We start from the raw sequence: 20,222 nt of genomic DNA on the forward strand, positions 1-20,222 counted from the left end.
TAGAATAAGAATGTGCTGTTGTATTTTTAAAAAACAGTATATTCATATGCAGCTTTGAACAGTGTTAGATGAATCCCTGCAAGGCAAGCACTGTTGCCATACCCAAGGGAAACACAATTTTATTTTTGCACTTAGCTGAATTAATTTATTGAACTGGTGCACGCTATAGTTAAAGGTCACTACCTACACATAATTTCTAATAGCTGCAACTTTTTATGTGGGTTCTCATGTGCCATAGATAGAAAAATGAAATCCAGGTTGAAGACAATGGAGTTCTCCCATTTTGTGCTGAGATGAAGACTTCTTTAATACCCTCTTTATAAGAATCTTTGTGGTTTAGCACCTTGTAATACTTTTCCACAAATGGCTGATAGCAAGGAAGAAATATAATTATCTCAGGACAAAGAGATTTTTTTCAGAGCTCTGTATTGTCTGCTTGGCATCAGTTTTCTATAATACTTGATATTAGCATGACACATATAACACGTATATAATTGGACTACTCGCTGTATATCAGACTACTCACTGAGTCCAATACTCACTGTATTCAGACCCTGATCTTATTTATGTCCTTGCTGTAGGGGTTTATATCCACGTGTGGTGATTGACCAGCACAGCCATAGCCTTTTTTTACCGTCTGGTGCAGTCACTGGTAATGCAAATGTCATTGGCAGCAGCAGTTCGCTAATAATGAATATAGAAGAAAAATGGGCATTTGGGAAAGAATGGCCATTAAAATACATGTTTTTATATTCATTAGAAAATGGAGACTGTGCTGGTGACCTGTGTTTAAGATGACATAATATGGTTCAGTAAGGGTAGCCATGCGATGCAGGATCTAGTCATGGTTTCCCACAATTCAGGAAAGGGAATATTCTTGGCTACGGTGATTCCCTGCAAAGTCCGAGGTGACTGACTGCGCACGTACCCCTGCACGCACGCTGCTCCCCTGCTGACTGCGTGCAGCGCGGCCCCAAGGCCACGTGACGCCCGACGCAAGGAAAGAGCAAAACAACATCCCAGAATGACAGACTGATAGCAGAAGGGAGACTCTGGGCACATTGACTCAGGCCCAGCAGATAAGTCTCTACATTAATCTAAAGTCCTGTGTGTGGCTTAGTATGAACGGCAAGTACAGCTATTGCTAATGCTAATTACATAAACAGGCAGCCCTGCACAGGATCAGGCCTGTACGTTCCTTTAGTATCTGCTGCATTTCATCACGTTCCCACAAGACCCGAAATTTCAGATACCTTCCTTATTGACAAAACTTTCCGGCACGTATGTTCTTACTCTGTCTTGAATGGCATAGAGTGAAAATGACTGGGATCCCTGCTGCTCTTTTGGTGAATTACACACCTGCTTATTCTTGAAAAAAGATTGTGTTAGTGGGGAATTATAATGATAATAATAACAATAACAACAACTATGTTGGTGGCAGGTATTGAGGACATTAACAAATACATTCTGAGATTAAAAACTAAACCCGGTTCAAACACTTCAGAAAGTCTTGCAGTTTCAGAGTGTGAAGCCAAAATCCTGTTATCTTGCCAAGGATTTATATTCCCAGAAGCTGAACGTACCGCCGGTCCTCCTGACCCATTATTGATTAGTTTTATTTTTGTTGCTGATAAGTGTTGTCGGCATTGTTTACAACTACGGACCATGCTAGAGTCACTACTAATTGAGGCGAGAGCATGCATCCTCCCCCCGTTCAGCTCTGGCACAAATTACTGTTCCTGGATTGCAAACGGAAAGGACGAAGGACATTTTTCAAGGTTCTTGAAAGGGAAGTACAAATAGGAGAACTCAAAAAGCCTCCACTTCCTTGTTTTAATTCTTGATTTCCTTACTTTGTCTGATAATATGAAAATGGGTTCAGTCTGTGTGTAGGAATGACAAAACAATAAAACAAAATATTGTGTGCATTTTTAAAGCAATGGCACGCTTTATGGAAAACACAAATAGCCACAAGGAGCAGATGTATGAAAACGATCTGAGGACACACAATGTGTGGGGTACTGAACTAGGGGTTATAACCGGATGGTTGCCTCCTCTTTCTCTTGTTTATTGTATGGCTAGGGGAAATACTGGGTTTCGAGGCTTTTTATTCTCAGAAGACTTCGGTAACTTTACGTAAAGGAAGCTCTAGATAAGTGTGGCAACAGACTACACGCATACAAACCAATTCTGGAAATTTCTGTGTGTTTCTGGGGGTGCTCGGAGACCCTCTGACAGAAGCTGTACGCTGAGTATTCAGTGCTAGCAGTGGGATCTAGAGCTAGAGGCAACACGTCTTTCATCTTTGCTACCTATGTTCTCTCCTGTCATCGAACGACAAGTTCTGTCATGTCTCAGATAAGTGCTGTCACGACTCGGTAGCTGAAGTCACAGCGTGGAAGCAGAACAGGTTAGTGGCAGATGTCACTGATGCATCAACAGATGAAGCACCCTCAGAAATGGCAGCTACTAAGCCTTTCCAAAGCTTCTTGTGAACGTCCACACTACTCACCCTAGGAAGTTTTTCAGCTGTGTGTGCAGTGCTGTCCATGTGTCCATCCCACAGCAGCCGTAACCGCGCTTCCTTGGCAAGCTGTGCTTAGAGGATAAGCAAGCAACGACGTGCTGACTGCTGGGGGAGCCAGAAAGGCTTTTTGTGGATCTTGCATCAAGCTCCATGGTCAACAGCTCAGAGAACTTTTAATTAGGTGTACTCATCTAATCCTTTAAGCACCTCATTGCAATGCTTGCTTAGCTATAAAAATATTTCAAAGCAAATAAATACATTTAATACTTTCCTCGTTGCTACTCTCGTATCTGAGAATATGAAGGAAATTTCTCGGCAATGAAAGCTGATTATAGATTAGCCAAGTTAATGATAGAAATTTCTTCACGTGGGACTTTTGAAATGAGACTAATGAAAAGGCAGTGGGGAACAACTGGACATATCCCATAGGGTAAGGGGATGATGTGGTCATGTCACTACTAATTAGTGCTATTGCAACTCAGGTTTTGAAATGTGGATATTTACTTTTACTTTTAAGAGTCTAGATGTAGATTTCATACTTATGTGTTAGAAAAGCATTACCGACTCCTTAGTTAGGCTTTCTACGGATTAACAGGGTTTTTGCCAGTGAATTTAGCTCATGCATAATTAACTTACACTGTTATCCCCACAGCCTGATTCATGGCTGAATTTCTAAAACATGGTTTCATTTTGTACCCTAGCTTTTACTAAATGTCTTTTACCTTAACTACCACTGCAATGATGGATTCGCTAAAAATAGCTTGTGAACTATGTATCAGTCTTTGCTGAGTCAACAAGACTAGTGGAAGACTCTCAGCCCAAGAAAATTACACTCAGTAGATGGTGCAGGACAAAGAATTTTTTTTTTTTTAATTTTAACTAACACAAACTCATCTCATTCTCTGGCAATCCTTTTTTTCCTGCCTTTCATTTCACAGAGCATCCTGTTTTAAATATGTAGTTGTTATTCCTGCCGAACATAGCACCCTATAGTTCTTCATACTGTGTTTATTCACATATAATTATTAATATGATGTAAGGGCTCAGCAAGATTCTCCTCATTATCCTTCCCAAATGAGAGCAAAATGAACTAGCACCGAGCTACCAAGAGCTAAAGCAGTGTGTAGGAGAACAGTATGGTGCTAAGGGGTCGAGGATCTGTCCTGCTGGCCCTCTGAGGATGCATATGACAATTTTCCAGTGGATGGGCACCAAGCAGAGTGCTGAGGGACACACAGCATTTACAAGGTGGAAGCTTTCCTGAAATAAAAGCCTGACGTGAGCTGATGGGAAGAGCCAGAGCTCCTCATAGCAGCAACAGCAGGCTTTACTACCCAAAGGCTAGCTTCGTTATAGATGTAAAGCTGCCTGGCTCCACTGAAAATATCTTCTCCTTATGCCCAAGATTCTTCATTTTCATTTAAATATGAAAGCAGCTTGAGAGCTTTGGGTGGGTTTCCTGGCAGACCACAAAATCTATTGAATAATCTTCTTTCTAGTTAAACAGAAAAGCAAAAAATTGAACTTGATATTTTTGTCACACATGGGAATGTTTCATTGTGTCTTTGAGTTTTAAAATAGTAACATCTTCAAAATATTAGCAAATTTTATAAAGAGACCACTCTCTCAAATAATCCGGCACACTTATTTTAGAAAATGCCAAAAGAAAGCAGTACTGTTTTTACAAATATTGTCTTCTAAATTATTTGGCTTAAACTGCTATGAATTCATAAATGTGTTCTATTTATATATTTTTTAAAATAAATATTGATTTTCTTTTGCCCACCTCCAAAAAAGGAAACATGCAAGAAACACCAGCAGTTACATTACTCAAACAAACAAAACAAAACAAAACCAAACCCAAAAAACTACGAAAACAGGAATTTATGTATGTGTAGACAGCACATCTCAAGGAACTTTAAAGAGCTATAAATGATTTTTTTTTTTTTTTGGTCCATATGTGCATTTATGGTACAAGCTATTCTGCATAATACTTCTCTTTTATCTGGAGGTTGGAGACTTCAAGCAAACGGTGAATTTAAGACTGGTCCATCATTTGAAACATTATATTATCCCAGAGACACCTATGTATGAGGCTTAGGTACACGCAAGGAAATAGAGGTAAAAGACCTGTATGTAAAGGACGTGTGTCTACAGCCCATCATGGCCTCATGGTCTTCACACCATAAAAATACTTAGTCCTCTGCATGTCCACCTGGGACAAGAGTTGGGAAGCACATGTGTTGTAGATCTTGGCACCATGATTCTGATTTGGAGGCTGATAAAAGGGCATTTTACAGGATCCTCAGTCAGTCAGGGCAAACCACTGTAACACCAGCCAGGCTGTCCTTCCTTGGTGTGCAGGTTCTGGGTGCTGCAGTGTGGTGGGATGTCACCAGTGGTACTGCTAGTAGTGGTGACTGGTTACAAAGATAGTAACCAAGCTGATCAGAAGTGCCAAGTGCTCTTACCAGGTTTTGGGGAAAGGCAGTTAGGCCAAACTGGAATCCTTGTAACCAAACTGCTACTAACTGGAACTGCCTGAATTCAGATGAACCCACTGACTTTATGAAAAAGTGCCCCTGAAGTTTGGCAGAGGCAGGTGAATGTGGCTCCAGAACATCACAGAGACATCCCAAACATGAGAGGATCACAAGTTTCTCAGAAACCACTTAGTCAAGTCAGTATTACATCTAAACTTGTACTTTTCTGAGCAAAGCTGATTTATCTGGCTATAGTAATTTCTTGAAATTCAATGTGAATTTTGAACACGGTCATAGTATTCTAAGGTAAGGTAAAGATGTGACGTTTACTCTAATAAACAACTTTTAATGTTAAAACCACATTTTCTAAGTTACTTCAGGTGTATATTAAGAAGTTCTTCAGTGAAGTAACTAACAGGGACAAAAATAACCCAAATAACAGGAAAAACAGAAAAGGGGAAAAAACCCAGAAGGTTGCAGTAAAAAGGAACCTAGGTTACATGACATCAGTTTATTTTGACATTGCATGCATATGAGACTTCATGATGGTTGGCTCTGGAGTTCATTCAAGCTCTGGAAAAGTTCTCCTGAGTCCTGCTTGTGATTATCTTGTGGTAAATGTGTCCTTTCTGACCCAGCCAAAATACCGATGCTTAGTGAACTTTTTTTTTCCTTCCTCAACAACGTGACACTTCTCTGTATTGTGCACTGGCTAAGGGTTGCTTATGTCAGTAATAAAGATGTGAGGAGGTCAGCAGGGATTATTTTATAAATATTCTTTATTATTCCTTAAAAATTAAGGAAGCAAGGTGGAGCAATACAAAAGAATGAACTTGGGAAAAAGACAAAAGATGAGAAGTGAATGGAATGGATGTCAAGGACTAGTGAAATGGAGGCAGAAGGAAAAGGAAGAAGAGCCTAATGCTTCATATTGGATGGACTCATTCAACCTAAGATTTATTTTTTTTCCTTGTTAGATTTAATATTTAAATACATATGATTGAACCAGCAAGACGAGAATTGATGGTGTACTACAGGACATTATTTGCATTTTAGTGGCCAAGTATGTCCTGATGGCAAAAAGAGAAGTACATATAGTTCAATGCAGGGTTTATTAGCTTTAATTCCTTGTTTTAGTTGCAGACATTTGGAATCATCTGAGAGTATCACATTATTGAAATGCCATCTTTTCATATGAATAATATAGCTTAGAACAAAAACTGAGCACGCAGGAAGAAAGTTAATAAATGCTGAGAATTTAATTATTTCCATACTGCTTCCTGAAACACATAAATCACTTTGAAATGAAGACCAAAATTGTTCAAAAAGCTGGCTAATTAACAAATATTTTGACTTCTAGGGTTTAGAAGATTCATAGGTGTCACTGAAGTAATGAAAGAAGCTTGTGTAGTTGTTCTTTCTGGTCGTAACACACAGAAAGAAGAAAACCCTGAATATAGCAAAGGATAAAGGATTATTAATTGTAGTTAGAGGGAGGAGAAGAAAGTAGTAGCATCAGCTAAAACTGACTGGCCTGGTGTACTTGTCTGGGCTGGGACAGAGTTCATTTTCTTCTTAGTAGCTTGTATGGTGTTATGTTTTGGATTTGTGATGAAAGCGTTAATAACAGAGGGATGTTTTAGCTACTGCTGAGCAGTGCTTACACTGCGTCAAGGCCTCTTCTGCTTCTCACCCCACCCCGCCTGCGAGTGGGCTGGGGGTGCACAAGACGCTGGGAGGGGACACAGCTGGGACAGCTGACCCCAACTGGCCAAGGGGACAGTCCATACAATATGACGTGGTGCTCAGCAATAAAAGCTACAGGAAGAAGGCGGCAAGGGGTACGTTTGGAGTTACGGTGTTTTGTCTTCCCAAGTAACTGACAGGCGTGATGCAGCCCTGCTTCCCTGGGGATGGCTGAACCCCTGCCTGCCCGTGGCGAGTGGTGAATGAATTCCTTGTTTTGCTTCGCTTGCGTGCACGGTTTTTGCTTTACCTATTGAACTGTCTTTGTCTCAACCCATGAGTTTCCTCAATTTTACTCTTCTCATTCTCTCCCCTGTCCCACCGTGGGGGAGTGAGCGAGCGGCTGCGTGGGGCTGAGCTGCCCACCCACGTTAACCCACAACAGGAGAGTTAACAGGAGGAGGAGACCAAACCATTCTGGGAAGCAGATATGGTGAGTGTAAAGCACCTGAAAAGCGTTACTCTAATGTGAGCCCCTGGGAGAAAATGGGGAAGAACCAGTACTGCTCAGGACAGAAAGCTGGATACTGCAGAGATTGAAGAAGTGCTGTGGAAGAACATGACTCCAGTGCAGCAACCGAAAGGTCTGATCATTGAGGAAAACACGCAGATGAAAATGATTTATTGTACTTCAGGGAAGTGAACATCTGCCAAGAAATAAAAAAGGTAAAGCATAAATCTCTTTTGGGGGGGTTATTCAGCAGTATTCTGGTGTATGTGGAGGCTGACAATGAGAGACCTGTAGCCTTGGGACCTCATCCGCTATACGTGCAAGGGGAGAGGAACCGGCCGATCGCAGGATGAGTTTGAACTCATCGCAGGATGAGGTCATATGCGCGTCATATGCGTGCTGGCGTGATGTATCAAACACGGTGGTTTGGCAGATGTAGGGGAGCATTAATTACAGCAGCTCTGAGTGAGCACTTGGTGGTACCTTGGAACTGGTGCCAGTTCCAAAAACAGAGCTCGGCTAGGATGTGAGAAGAAAAAGGCTAGTGGGGTGAGTTTGGGAATGAGTGCCTCATCAGGCTGGAGGCTGGAAGCGCCCGCTTTGTTTAAAGATACAGATGCCTGTTGCTTGTATATGTATGTACTTATTTATACTGGAATAAATACTGGGGAAAAAAGACATAATTAAACAAACAAGTTGCTACCAAGAAAAGTAAGCATAAACCAGTTGTTAATAAACCCAGGCTGGGAGAAAGCTCACGAGGCTTTCGTCGGGCCTTTTGTGTCGAGCTCCTGGGTCCGACGATTCACAGCCCGCCCGCCTGCAGCAGCTCAAGGCAGGGGCTGAAAGGAGCATGGCGGCTCGCCCCAGCTGCAGGGGAACTCGGGGTGCAGCGGCCAGCTCTCTTCCCAGATTCCCTCTTCTTCTGTGTAAGAAGCACATCTTTAAAGTAGGATGTCTCGGCTCGTCCATAAAGCCTGGCTAAACAGACCAAAATCGCCACCTAGTGAGGATCGTCTCTCAGCTCACCTGTTTCAGACAGTCTGCTGTAAATACATGTAATATTTTGGGGCATTTCTTTGAGTGAAAATGCTATATATTGCAAGAACAAATCAAGCATTCAAGGAAAAATTAATTTGCTGAGGTGACAGGAAAGCAGGCATTTTCCAGAAAATAACATGTATCCAAGCGCAGGGATTCCTACCCTCCCTCGCTGCAGTCACGAAGGTGCTTACTTTCATGTCTTTGGAGTGTATTTACAGGGGTCTTGAGTGAAGGGCCAGACTTAATGTCTGCACTGGGTGTCTTATGCCTCCTGTACAGGTAGTGCTTCAAAGGGTCTCTGAGTTCTTGGTCTTGCTTTCTCTGAATAAATTGCTAAAAATAAATAAACTGCATAACTGGGTATAAACCTAAGAAGTACCCAGAAGTGCTTTCACTTGTAAATATGCCTGTAATGAGTTAAAATGAATGCGCAACAAAGAAAAGATAAACCTATGCATACCAAGTCCGCAATTTTTTGCAAAGGCTTCCAGTTAAATCCATTTTTCAGTTTCCTTTGGGTTGACCTGAGTGATCGAGCAGGAATTTGTAGTCTGCAAAACTTTTCATAGCTACCAAATCATTCTTGAAGTTTACACTTTTCTACTGTTTCTACCCTGACATCCCTTGTGGGTTGCTTCCTGTTACAGTGGAGAAATAAAATGAATGTTAAGCTTTAAAAAATGCATAGCAAATCACTGTTCAGATTTTACTAAAAAACAATGACATTTAAAACATACTAAATTTTGGATCCTTTTTTTTCCCCTCCTGCATCTAGGAGCATTTAAAGTTCCTATTGTCAAGACTCTTTGTGCAGTGATAAATGTAAAACACAAGAAAAGGTAAGGGAAAATACAGAATAACCTCTGGATACAAGAGCTGTGACTTTCAAATAACCACATGAGAAAATTCTGATGAAATCATGAGTATAGATAAGAGTGAAACAGGAAGAATCAGGTTTTTTTACTCAAAGTTACTTACCTTGGTAGAGATGGAGTTGTAGTGTTTACTGCTGATAAATATTTCGAGATCATTTTGAAACTGCATATGCCAGGCTTATCTAAAGTCATATTTTGAATTTACTAGTGATGTAATAGGGATCCGAAAAAACTTCAGGACTGAATTTTTCCTTTCCAAGAGGAGCTAATTTTAAACTGTGAAATGCTACTGCCTAAATTTATTTCCTGCTTTCCACAAAAATAAATGATCCTTTAAGTGTGAACACTAGACTTGGTGATGAAATGTGCTACTTGGAACACAGGGAATTGCAACAGCTGCAAACTTCAATGCAAGGTTAAATGTTGAGTCACGGGCAATACCTTCAGAACACCTTGTAGTATCTGATAGCGATACGTGGACTGTATTGAGACACTGCGTTGTGCACCAACAGCCATACAGATGGGGAAGGAAAACGGGCACTGATCACATCAAAACAGCTGTCCAGGAAATTACATCCAGTATTTCACACATTTCTGGCACTAACCCTGTAACGAATGTGAATGCACTATTTTTCCTCTGTACAACATCTCAGTATGAAGCTTTTTCTTAGGTTGGCTACGCTACACAGAACCTGTAATAGGTTCACGTAAGCTGACTGAGCTGCCAGTGACATGTGCCCATTCTCTGCTTGCCAGGAAGGAGAGCTCGCTTCTGCCTGCATGGGGCTACCATGAATATATCAGCAGACATTGACAGTTTGACCTTTTCTGGGTTTTTCAGCGGTGCTGCATTCTGACAAGGAGCAGAAACTTCAGTTTACTGAGGATTATTTATTGCGTTGCACTCCATGAGCATAAGCAAAGAAGATGAGTGAAGCCATGTGTTTATTCCCTCATTCTGAGAATACAATGAATTTCTTCATAGATGTTTGTCATAGTTAGAGCTCTTCTTGCCCTTTAAGAATCGGGGCTTTTTACATTTTTACCTTCCTTTACTCCATTCAGGAGTCCTAGTGTTTCCTAAGGTAAAAAGATAACCCCAGGAGATGAGTAGCCATAAGCCAGCCCACTTTGTGAGACCCTGCAGGGGTCATGTGTGAGACCTGGTGCCTCAAACTAGGATACCAGTAGAAACAGTGGGGTGTCAAGGGAAAGGGAGGAAAACAGCGGGGAAGAGCTGTGTCCTGAGGCTACCGGCTCCCACTCTCATACCCAGTAATTATCTGTTGTGTGTCTGGCTGGACAGCGGAGAGGTGAAGTGGTAAGAGCCGTGGAGCCAGGAGGGTCACCTGATGTGGGTGCTGTACTGCTTTTGCTCAGTTCTCCATCTGGCATCTAGTAGTCTGTTCAAGGTAACACGAAGGGAGGACGCATTTTCACCGCAGTTGTCTTTCCCAACCCCACCTTCTTTCTTTGTGTCCATTGGAACAGAGCCGCTAATCTCTGCAACCTCCCCGGAAGAGACAATCTCATCGGTTGTGCCTCAGTCTCATCAGTTCATTTCATTTAAGGATGCGAACCTAAGGGATTTTGCCCATGCTATGTTTACAGGATGAACTGCATTTCCTCACACATATAATTAAGTTTGTGAAATGGAAGACAATGTATGGACCTCTCCTTTAGACTGTAGCATTCTGGATGTGGTACTTGCTGTGGCATCTGCTAAGGTACCCGCTATCAGATGAAGGAAACTGAGGTGACAATTTTTCCAATAGGTCAATATATCCCTGTGACAAGGCTGGGATCAAGATACAAGTAAACTCTGTGCTAAAATGCTAGGAGCTTGAAGCAAAATTGTTCCTGGGTGTAGTTCTTCATGCGGGGTCAGAAAAACAGCCGCTACTTTGCATGTCAGTTGCTAAAGGGAAGGAAGCTTTTAAACAGTGAGAAATGACAGGTAAGGCCAATATTCTACAATAAATCAACATAAAGCTTTAGCTGGAATGGAATATAGCACAAATCTGGAGATATTAGGACCAGCTCTTGGGAAAAGCTTGTGGAAGTCATTGCTTATGACATATGAACGTCAGTATCTCATCTGGGCATGAGAAAGGCAATATGCCATATCCAGATGATCTGAAGAGCCATAGAGAAAACCGTGATAAGGCATGAGCTGCACCCCTATCTGTTTACTTTACCTTCATATGTAGTGAACATAAAACTGTGATGTTTTTATATATATATATATTTATATGTGATTTGACACTAGTACAGTACCTGGGTATGCTTTTACCCAATCTGTCAGCACCCCAGTTGTTCATCCAGCAACAGATCTTGACTTTACCGGGAAAACAAAATAATGGAAAAGACACTTTTGACCCTGGTATTGAATCTTTAACGAAGTAGTTGCTATAGCAATCACATTTCTCAAAATACTAAATTGAAAGCAACAACTCCTTAGAGCTACGTCAGATCTTATATCTTTTTTTTCAATTTCTCTCACACTCCATTTGAAGAAGCTGGAGTCTGTACTCTCGTCACCAAATTACTCAAAGTTTGAAACAGAACAAAAAGGGATTGACCTATTTTCCTACTTTTTTTTTTTTTTTTGCAGGTGTTTCATGCCTCCCACTGTTTTAGCATTTCCATTCCACGTTAGTGATGGGATTAGTATATATGTGTGCAGTCTGATGTTTAATGAGAGATGCTATGGGACACGCGTTCTAGGTCTGCTGTACGCAGGCTGGATAGAAGCTGTAGGTGACACACTCTGAGGTGATACGCTGCTGACAGTGCCTCTGGGTTGGCACAGATGAGGATCTGGCTGTGTCTTGGGCAGTGTCTTTGTAATTCACTTGGATCAGGCTTTTTACATGTTATTTGATACTGCCTTTTCTTTACTGTCTTCTGTTTGGGTTTTGTTGTTTTGTTTTGTTGGTTTTTGGTGTGGTTTTTTGTTTTGTTTTGGTTTTTTTCCCCCCAAAGCCCCAGTCCGGAACAGACTTTATGCCTTTCTAGGATATTACGTCAGCTTAGGGTAGCAATTTATCAGTCACACAGCCACCGTGGTGCAGCAAGGAAAGAAAACCCTTGACAACGTGCACGAGCTGTTTCTCTCTCCCCCCGCCAGCGCCGGAGGATCACTTACCGGACGCCGCCTGCGTTCAGCGCCCCTGGGGACCCTGCAGTGTGGCGGAGCAGGCGGCCTCGGGCAGGGGCACCTGCCGTCTCGCGGGGCTCTGGGACCACGAGGAGCCGCTGTCTCACGCAGGAGCGGAACCCTGGCACGTGGCAGCCCCGGCCTGAGGGTGCAGCAGCTGCCGCTGGCTCCTGCGGCGCTCAGAGCCCCGCTTCGCCTCCCTTCCCCGCAGCCGTGCTCTGCGCAAGCACGTCTGCCGTTGCGGTCGCGCTGGTTCCAAGCACCCTAAGGCTCCCACCCGTGTTCTCCCTCTGTGCTGTGCGGAGGCGGGGAGCAAATTAATAGTTTGCTCCTTTAGCACCTTAGAAAATGGAGAACTAGACCAACGATGACACTGATGAAACTAAGTAATATGGAAAGTGGCACATAGCTAAACTATGGCCCAGTGCTCCCTTCTCTGCTGGCATTACATTAAGAGTGACTTTGCTAAAGAATATCACTGGGCTAATCAGATTTTAGTAGAGTCATTCTCCGTGAGTGGAAACAGGAAGAGGAATATATTAACCTTACACTTCAAATTCACACTTCCTTTCATCTTTTTCAGTGGCTGTGAAGTTAGCCTACCACCACGTGAGTCAGGACCGACCCCGCTGATATTAACAAAGCAAACCTGATGCGGAGCTACGTCAGAAAAGAATAATGATCTGCACCATGAATGCGGTGGTGCAGGTTGTGGCTAAGATTATAGGAAAAACAGCTTAAATGAAGTCTGAAATTCCACCAGCTAGGTCACCACAGTTCACTGAAAAGCTCCCAGCTTATGAAGCTGAGCTGTATCTTTGCTGGACTTTTGGCAGATGGATTTTGCTTTTAAGTGAATTATTGACATATAAATTCACCTCTGCTGTTGTTATACTGACAACAATATCATTTGGCACTGACATTTCATACCCTGTGGATATTAACTAAATTACCATCACAACCCTTTCAATTATTTATATTCTTATTGTATAGATTGGGAAGTGAGACAGGAACTACAGTGACTCACTGAGGCCATACATTAATGCTTTTAGGCATTGTCTGTGAAGTAAAATGGAATTCGAATGCATGCATTTCTTCTTGCCATTAAATACATATTTGGATTTTATAAAGTCTTTTCTGTAAGGAATGTCCTTGCTTCGGGAAGAGTTACTGTGAATTTGCACTTGGTTTTTTGCCTGCACAGCCATCAGGAATTCTAAGTGGAATATTCAACAACAGTAATACACAGCATGGATTGGAGCCTGGATGAAGACATCTACTTTTCACGATGCTATTTTTGCTTTGTGAAAAGTACCTCTCCCATAACATTGCAATTTTTAAAAGAACATAGATGTTCACTTTCATACGGTAAATTTGTTCCAGGGGGACAAATATGGAGAGAGAATGAAAAAGTAGTATAAAATTTTAGCTACATAAGAATAAAGAGGTAAATACACAAATGACTGAAGTACAGGACATGGTACTCTCTACATCTAAGAGTTTCCTCATTTCTCCAGAGGACTGTGATTTGAACACATTGACTGAGCATTTCAGAACAATCTAAGGGATAGGGTACCTACATTTTATTATCATAAAGTGATAGGACCGTGAACTTACCTGAGATTTTCGTGAAGCTCAGCCTACAGGCCAGCCATCGTCATTGTTTTCCTTTATCTTGAAGTGAATCTTAGCAATGCAGGGAGGTACTATAGGAAATGATGCTATGAAAAACATCCACACATACCAATGTAAGCTTCTCCAAGCTGTGGCTTTCATGGGCATTGGTGGCATATTAAAAAATATAAAATCTCAGGGCCAAATTTTGTGGATATTAAGCTCTTTGCACGGAGTCAGGGCCCTACTTTACCAACATAATCTGCGGTCCCTTTTCCTGCCTCCTTGGGGTTTGGCTGCCTGGGCGGAGGCCAGTGCTGACATGGTGCGGCTGTGCCCGGCCTCGTACCTTGCCTTCCTGACTTGGCTTTCCGGCTTGACCTCAGACCTGCCTCGTCACTATGGATTTACCTGGTGATCACACAGCTGTTGGCCAATGCTGGTTACCATCACCGGATGTTGGGGTGCCGTGGGACTGCATGGCTTCTCAGTGAGGATGCTGCCCAGCCTGCCTGGCTGTCACCCTCAGCTCCTGGCTCCCTGTCCCTTGCAGAGCAGCCAGCTGCCACTACTCCCTGACACACAAGTTAAATTTGACTCAGTTTTGTTGATTAGTTTTACTTTTCATTATTCTTTATTCAAAATAAATTAAAAAACCCCAATACAATTGACTTTCCAACCTTTCCAGCGTGTGAAAGGTCTAGAAATGAACAACCGAGTTCTTTTTTTCCATGAAGTTACAGTGAAGCTTTGTTCTGCTTTTATTCCAGTGCTGCAGTGAAATTTCACATTCTGTTGCAAAATACATACATCACCACAGGAACTAATCTATGGTGAAGTAACTTGCACTGCTGCTCGCAAACTTTTTCCTTTATAGTATATAAGACGGTATTACAGAAAAAAACCCCACATCAAAACAAAATCTGGCAAATGGAAACAAAGAAGGGAAGGGACATACTTTTTTAGAGAGGAAGGCAACAGTCAGAATAGTGACATACACAGTTCATAGCATGGTAGGACAATTCTGGTTGGAAGGCATCTCAGGAAGTCCAACCTTCTGCTCAAAGGAAGGTCAGCTGTGAGACTAGACCAGGTTGCTCAGGTCTTTGTTCAGTTGGGTCTTGAAAGCCTGTCAGGATGGAACATGCAGAACATCTTGGTGCAACCTGCTCCACTGCTTGGCACTCCTCATAGTTCAAAAGTTTTTCCTTATATCAACTCTGACCCTTCTTGCTGCAAGTTATATGCATGATTTCTTGTCCTCCTGCTGTGCACTCTTGAGAAGAGCTTGGCTCCATCTTCTCAACAGCTTCCTTGCAGGTATTGCAAGGCTGCCATTAGGTGCCCCAAAGACTTCTCTTCTCCAAGCTCAACAAGCCCAGCCTTCTCAGCCTCTCAAGTTCCCCTCTCAGAATGTGAAATTAATTGAAAGTATAAATAGATGCAAACAGGAACTCACGAAAACAATGAAAGTGGGTCTTTGTAATGCAGAAATTTGTAATTTAGACCCAGAGGGATCTTCTTCTTCTCATAAGAATTTTGATATTGCTTCTGACCACTGTATGCTCATCCTCCAAATATAATGTCAGACCTAGAAGTGTGCTGAAAAAATGCTGGTCAAAATCCTTCCACTACACAGACTTACTAGAGGGGGATTTTTTTGATGGAAAGAAATTTTTTTCCCTATGAAACTGGACAAGCATCATAATTGAACATTCTTCCTGGCAACTGAAAAAAAGTGAAAAGGTTGTGAGAGGAGAAAAAAAAGACTTTCTATGGTGTTTTAACTCTTTTTTCAGACGGCTGAGTGCCCACCACTACCAGGGAACCACACAGCCATTGCAGGGGCCCGCGCAGCAACAGCTCCCTGAATTAACAGCTGTACTTGTGCTAACTTCAACCCTTTCAAAATGTGGGTTCTTTTGCTGCCCGTGTTTGTTAGTACATTCGTGTTCTTTGCTGGTTTGTCAGTATTACTTGTTGGTTGGTTTGATTTTTTCAAAACTGGCAGACTGAGAGTCCTGGAACCTCTAGCTTCCAGGTGCAGTTAAGTAAATAGATATAAACCTTCTCACTCTATTGACTCTGCAAACGTAACCACACTCAGATTTCAGTCATAATAAGCAAGGCTAAAGGCTGGTCCTTTATGTTGTGGAGATGTGAAACCTCACCTTTCAATCCTTCCCTTTCCTCCCTGCATATATCAGGAAAAATCTCATCTGAGTTAAATCACTGGTGGCTAGAATTTGGTTCTTTATAGGCACTTAAGTAATGAATCTTCAGCTGTCTGAAACCCAATATTGATATTGTAATGAAACTGCATGATATACAGTTATACACTAGAACCTATAACCAAAGGAAAAAAAAGCTGAAAAGCTTAATTGCAGGTAAGTACCCATCCACATGAGGTAAACAATTTTAAGAAGAGGTTAATCTCATGGGTATGCTGAAGGAAAACTTGAGCCAGTACTGAAACACAGGAACAATCACAGCACCATAAATTACACCATGAAATTAGAAGATTTACTACCCTCCCTTTGTCTGCTCCTTTGTTAATAGTATGAATGATCTCCATGAGTCTGCGTGCTTTATTCACTTCTATCATAGTACTAATTTTAAAAATATCTCTTTCAGGGCTCCTTCGCAGCTCAGATTTAGGTTTCTACTAAAACTGGAAAACAAATGACTAGGTTAAGAGGACTTCAGCCTTCCTCCAGCTGAGTATGTGTATGCCCAGCACGTGGGATAGCTAGAAGGCTGCAACAGGAGGTGGTTCTGTGGGGGATCCTCAGTAATTTTGTCGGTGTGTCATGGTCAACTTTCTTGACTCAGCATTTGGTTGTTGACACTGATTTATGTACCATGCCTGATTTAAAGATACATGTTGATGCCCCACTGATCTCACTGACCCTGGACTAAATTCTTATTAGCTCCAACTACTGGTTTCACATAGATTAGTATCTGTGGCTTTTGTGGTATTTCCTAGGTACAGACTGGGGAAGAATTTTTCTTTCTTTCTTTCTTTCCCCTTTAGGTTACCCAATTTTGCTTTGAATGTGCTCGCTCAGGCGTTTTTGAGTCTCCGTTTCACAGGAAGTTCTGTAGGTGATCAGTGCACTGGTCTTTGTAGCAGAGCTGCACAGAACATGGTCTTTCGCTTGGTCTCCTTCACACTTTCGTAGGCACAAGCAACACCTGAGCAAATTCAGTATGTCTGTTCGTGCAGTTTCACTCACAAAGCAGTAAAGAATGGGATCGGCAATGCAATTCAAACTTGTTAAGGCCTGTGTGATTCTGTAGATCTTATACATCAACTGCAAAAGCTGTGGGTCAGTAGTGTGAGGTTCTCTGATGCTGCGAATAAGCAATATAACGTGATAAGGAGTGAAGCAAACGATGAAAGTAACTGTGATATTCAGAATAAGTTTCTTCACTTTTTTCTTTTCTTCATCTACCGTGGCTTGATTATACCTCACTACTTGGTAGATTTTGTGATAGCAAAACACGATGATTATCAAAGGGACCAGGTACCCTGAGCATATCCGGAATAAATTTATCTGTGCCTGCCACAATTCTAGGGGGTATTTATCATAGCATAACATATGATTAGTGAAATTGCAAGGATCATTGAATACTTCTTTGTTCACCAATATAACTGAATTTAAGATGCTTTCCAGAAGCCAAACAATCACGCTGACAATCAACGAAAATCTTCTTGTGCGCAAGTGCTGGAGCTTCAAGGGGTGAACTAATGCCAGGTACCTGTCAACAGAGATGCAAGCAAGGAACGCAGTGCTGGTGTAGAAATTCATATACATAAGGAAGGCAGAAATCGCACAAAGCAAGGCAGAAAGCCTCCAGTTATCTCCATTCCAGGCATAATCAATCCACAGAGGCAGAATCAGAGAGTACAAAAGGTCAGCCAGGGATAGGCTGAAGAGGTAGATTGCTAACTCATTCTTTTTCCTCACCTGAATGTAAGATGCATAGAGGGATATGCAGTTGATGGGAATACTAATCATCATCACAATGCTGTACACAAATGGAAACAAATACTTATCCAGGGTGTGATCATCATGGCACTTAGCAGTGTTGTTCATTTTTCACCCTGAGTAGTCTCTTTGGGCTAATTCCAGCCTGGATGCAATAAAAACCCCTCTGTAGTCTGATGGGTGGTCATCTGTTAGTTCTTCAGGACCTGGTTGGTAAGATTCCAGCCTTCTGTTACCAAAAAGGAAAAATGTCAGCTATAACAACATTTTTGTTTGTTTTTTTTTATGGGCTTCTTGGTGGGTGTCTTTTTTTTTTTTTTTAGAAGAAGGAAACTGTGTTTGCAGGAGATCAAAAGTTTTTAATGACTCCTGGAGTTAGGAGTGCATAGGAAGAGGAACCCAAATGTCTAAGGCGGTCAAGGCCAGTCAGACACAAGCTTCTACACCAGAAGCAGGATGAGTAGTTAAGACACTTCTAGAAGGGCAGGGTCCTGCAATCCGAGGTCTCTTTTGTGGGAGAGTCAAAGGAGATCAGAAAGCGCACCACAAATAACAGAAGTGCACTTTCTATTACTCTGGTGAGCAGAATAGGGTTTTGGCCATAAGAATATGGCAGATTACTTATCCCAAATAACCTCCTCCCCTCTAAGTCAATGGAGAGACAAGGACAGAAAGACAGGGATGGGATTCAGGTACTGCTAGATGTTGGCATCTGCTCAGGAGAATGAGTGGCTGGTAGGTCTCCCTATTGCGAATCACTTGTCACATCCGCACACTTCCCCACTTCTCCTCCCCTTCTTTGTATGAGATCCCCAAAGAACTTGCCATCAACTGTGCTATTCCAGCAAAGCTTACTGCATGTCCCAGGAACCCTCATGTGAAATCTGGCAGGCTACTGGGTTCCTGCATGCACAGGAGAATCTGCCAGGCTGTCACTTAGACTCATGTGAGGTAGAGACTCTCCGAGTACATTTTTTTATTTACACTTCTTTCCTTCAAGAATTGCAGTTGCCATGCATGAGTTTATAAAGCCATCAGCAATTAAGCTTATCTTAGGCACTACCAGAGCTGTAGGTGTCAAGAGGTTCAACATGAAAATACCAGTAAAACGGCAGCCATCACTAAAGCAGTGGGACTGGAGGAGTTGCGTGCATGAGCCTTAGAAGAGTTGACCTTTAAGTAAGAAAGGGTGTACAACCATAGCTATGAGACAGCTGCTACTCACTGATTACATCACAGCTCTGACACCCACTAATTCTCCTCTCCAAAGATCTAATTGTTAAATTCAGGAAATATGAGAATGGGGAATATTTGTTGTGGTCCAGTTCTACTGCCAAATATACTAACTGTGCAGGGACTGCCTGTGATAACTCATCTGTGGTTTGAGCCTAGACTGCCAGCAGAGGAGGCGAAGAGGTTGTAGAACGAGTAGGTTGCAGGATAGCACCATCTACAACTGTTCCTACATAGGAAACAGCTCAAACTGAAGACAACTTGGGTGCAGGGATTTTCCCATGCGACAGGCAAATTCATTCTGCCTTTTATGGGTTTGATACGTGTGTGTGTGTAGGTTTGTGGGTTTATCAGAGAAACCCAAGTAGGTTTATTGCCTTTGTTGAGAGGTTATTATATGGATCTCTTTTCCGTAAAAAAACCCAACTTTCATGCACATTCAGAAGAAAAAGGAGCAATGACAAAACTAGTCAGGAAGCACATATTTAATTTCACCATCTACTGCTTTATTTGATCAAGTTGGCTAATTTTTCAGTTAGAGCTAAATTCATTCACAGGCTTGAAATACAAGGAAAATTCTTGAGAAGGACTTGCCGATTTGGTCCATTGAGCGGCTTTACTTACATCATTACTAACTAAAAAAACCGCGGTGTCTATATTTAGGACAGACGTAAGATGTCTGCATTTCAGGTGGTTTAATAAAACCATACAGTAAACAGGTCATCGTAAGCTTATCAGTATAGATAAGTCTCACAAATTAAAAATCTAGCTCTAGAAATGTAATCACAGGGTTTTGCTGACCCACTTCTCACCAAAAGCAAAGCAAACATATGCAGACTGACCTGATGAGTAAAAGATAAAATACCTACCTCTTCTTCTAAGCACATTTTAGCATCTCTTTTCCTGTGACAGGTCTCTTCATGTCTAAAAGGGAAACGTGCCCTTTCAGAAGCATGTGTGCAATGTAGCAAGTGGATGAGGCAGTGTTTACTAGTCGCGTGACTGAGAAACTTGAATTCCTTCTCCTTCCCCCACAAACTCTTTCTCCGTTGTTAGTCAACTTGTTATATTACAGACTCATCATCCTTACAAGCTCA

The 20,222-nt window shown here is 42.0% G+C and overlaps 1 protein-coding gene across 1 annotated transcript; it reads right to left on the minus strand.

Annotated features, from left to right (window-relative positions):
- Nucleotides 1-16,935: 16,935 nt before the first annotated feature.
- GPR65 (G protein-coupled receptor 65) lies at nucleotides 16,936-18,668 on the minus strand (the record flags this gene model as incomplete). Its single annotated transcript, XM_082000707.1, has 1 exon — nucleotides 16,936-18,668. The coding sequence occupies exon 1, from the start codon at nucleotides 17,998-18,000 to the stop codon at nucleotides 16,936-16,938; it is 1,065 nt and encodes a 354-aa protein (XP_081856833.1). The 5' UTR covers nucleotides 18,001-18,668.
- Between the last annotated feature and the right edge of the window lie 1,554 nt (nucleotides 18,669-20,222).

The sequence above is a fragment of the Phaethon aethereus genome, assembly GCF_964289735.1.
Source record: "Phaethon aethereus genome assembly, chromosome: 5".
Taxonomy (NCBI): domain Eukaryota; kingdom Metazoa; phylum Chordata; class Aves; order Phaethontiformes; family Phaethontidae; genus Phaethon; species Phaethon aethereus.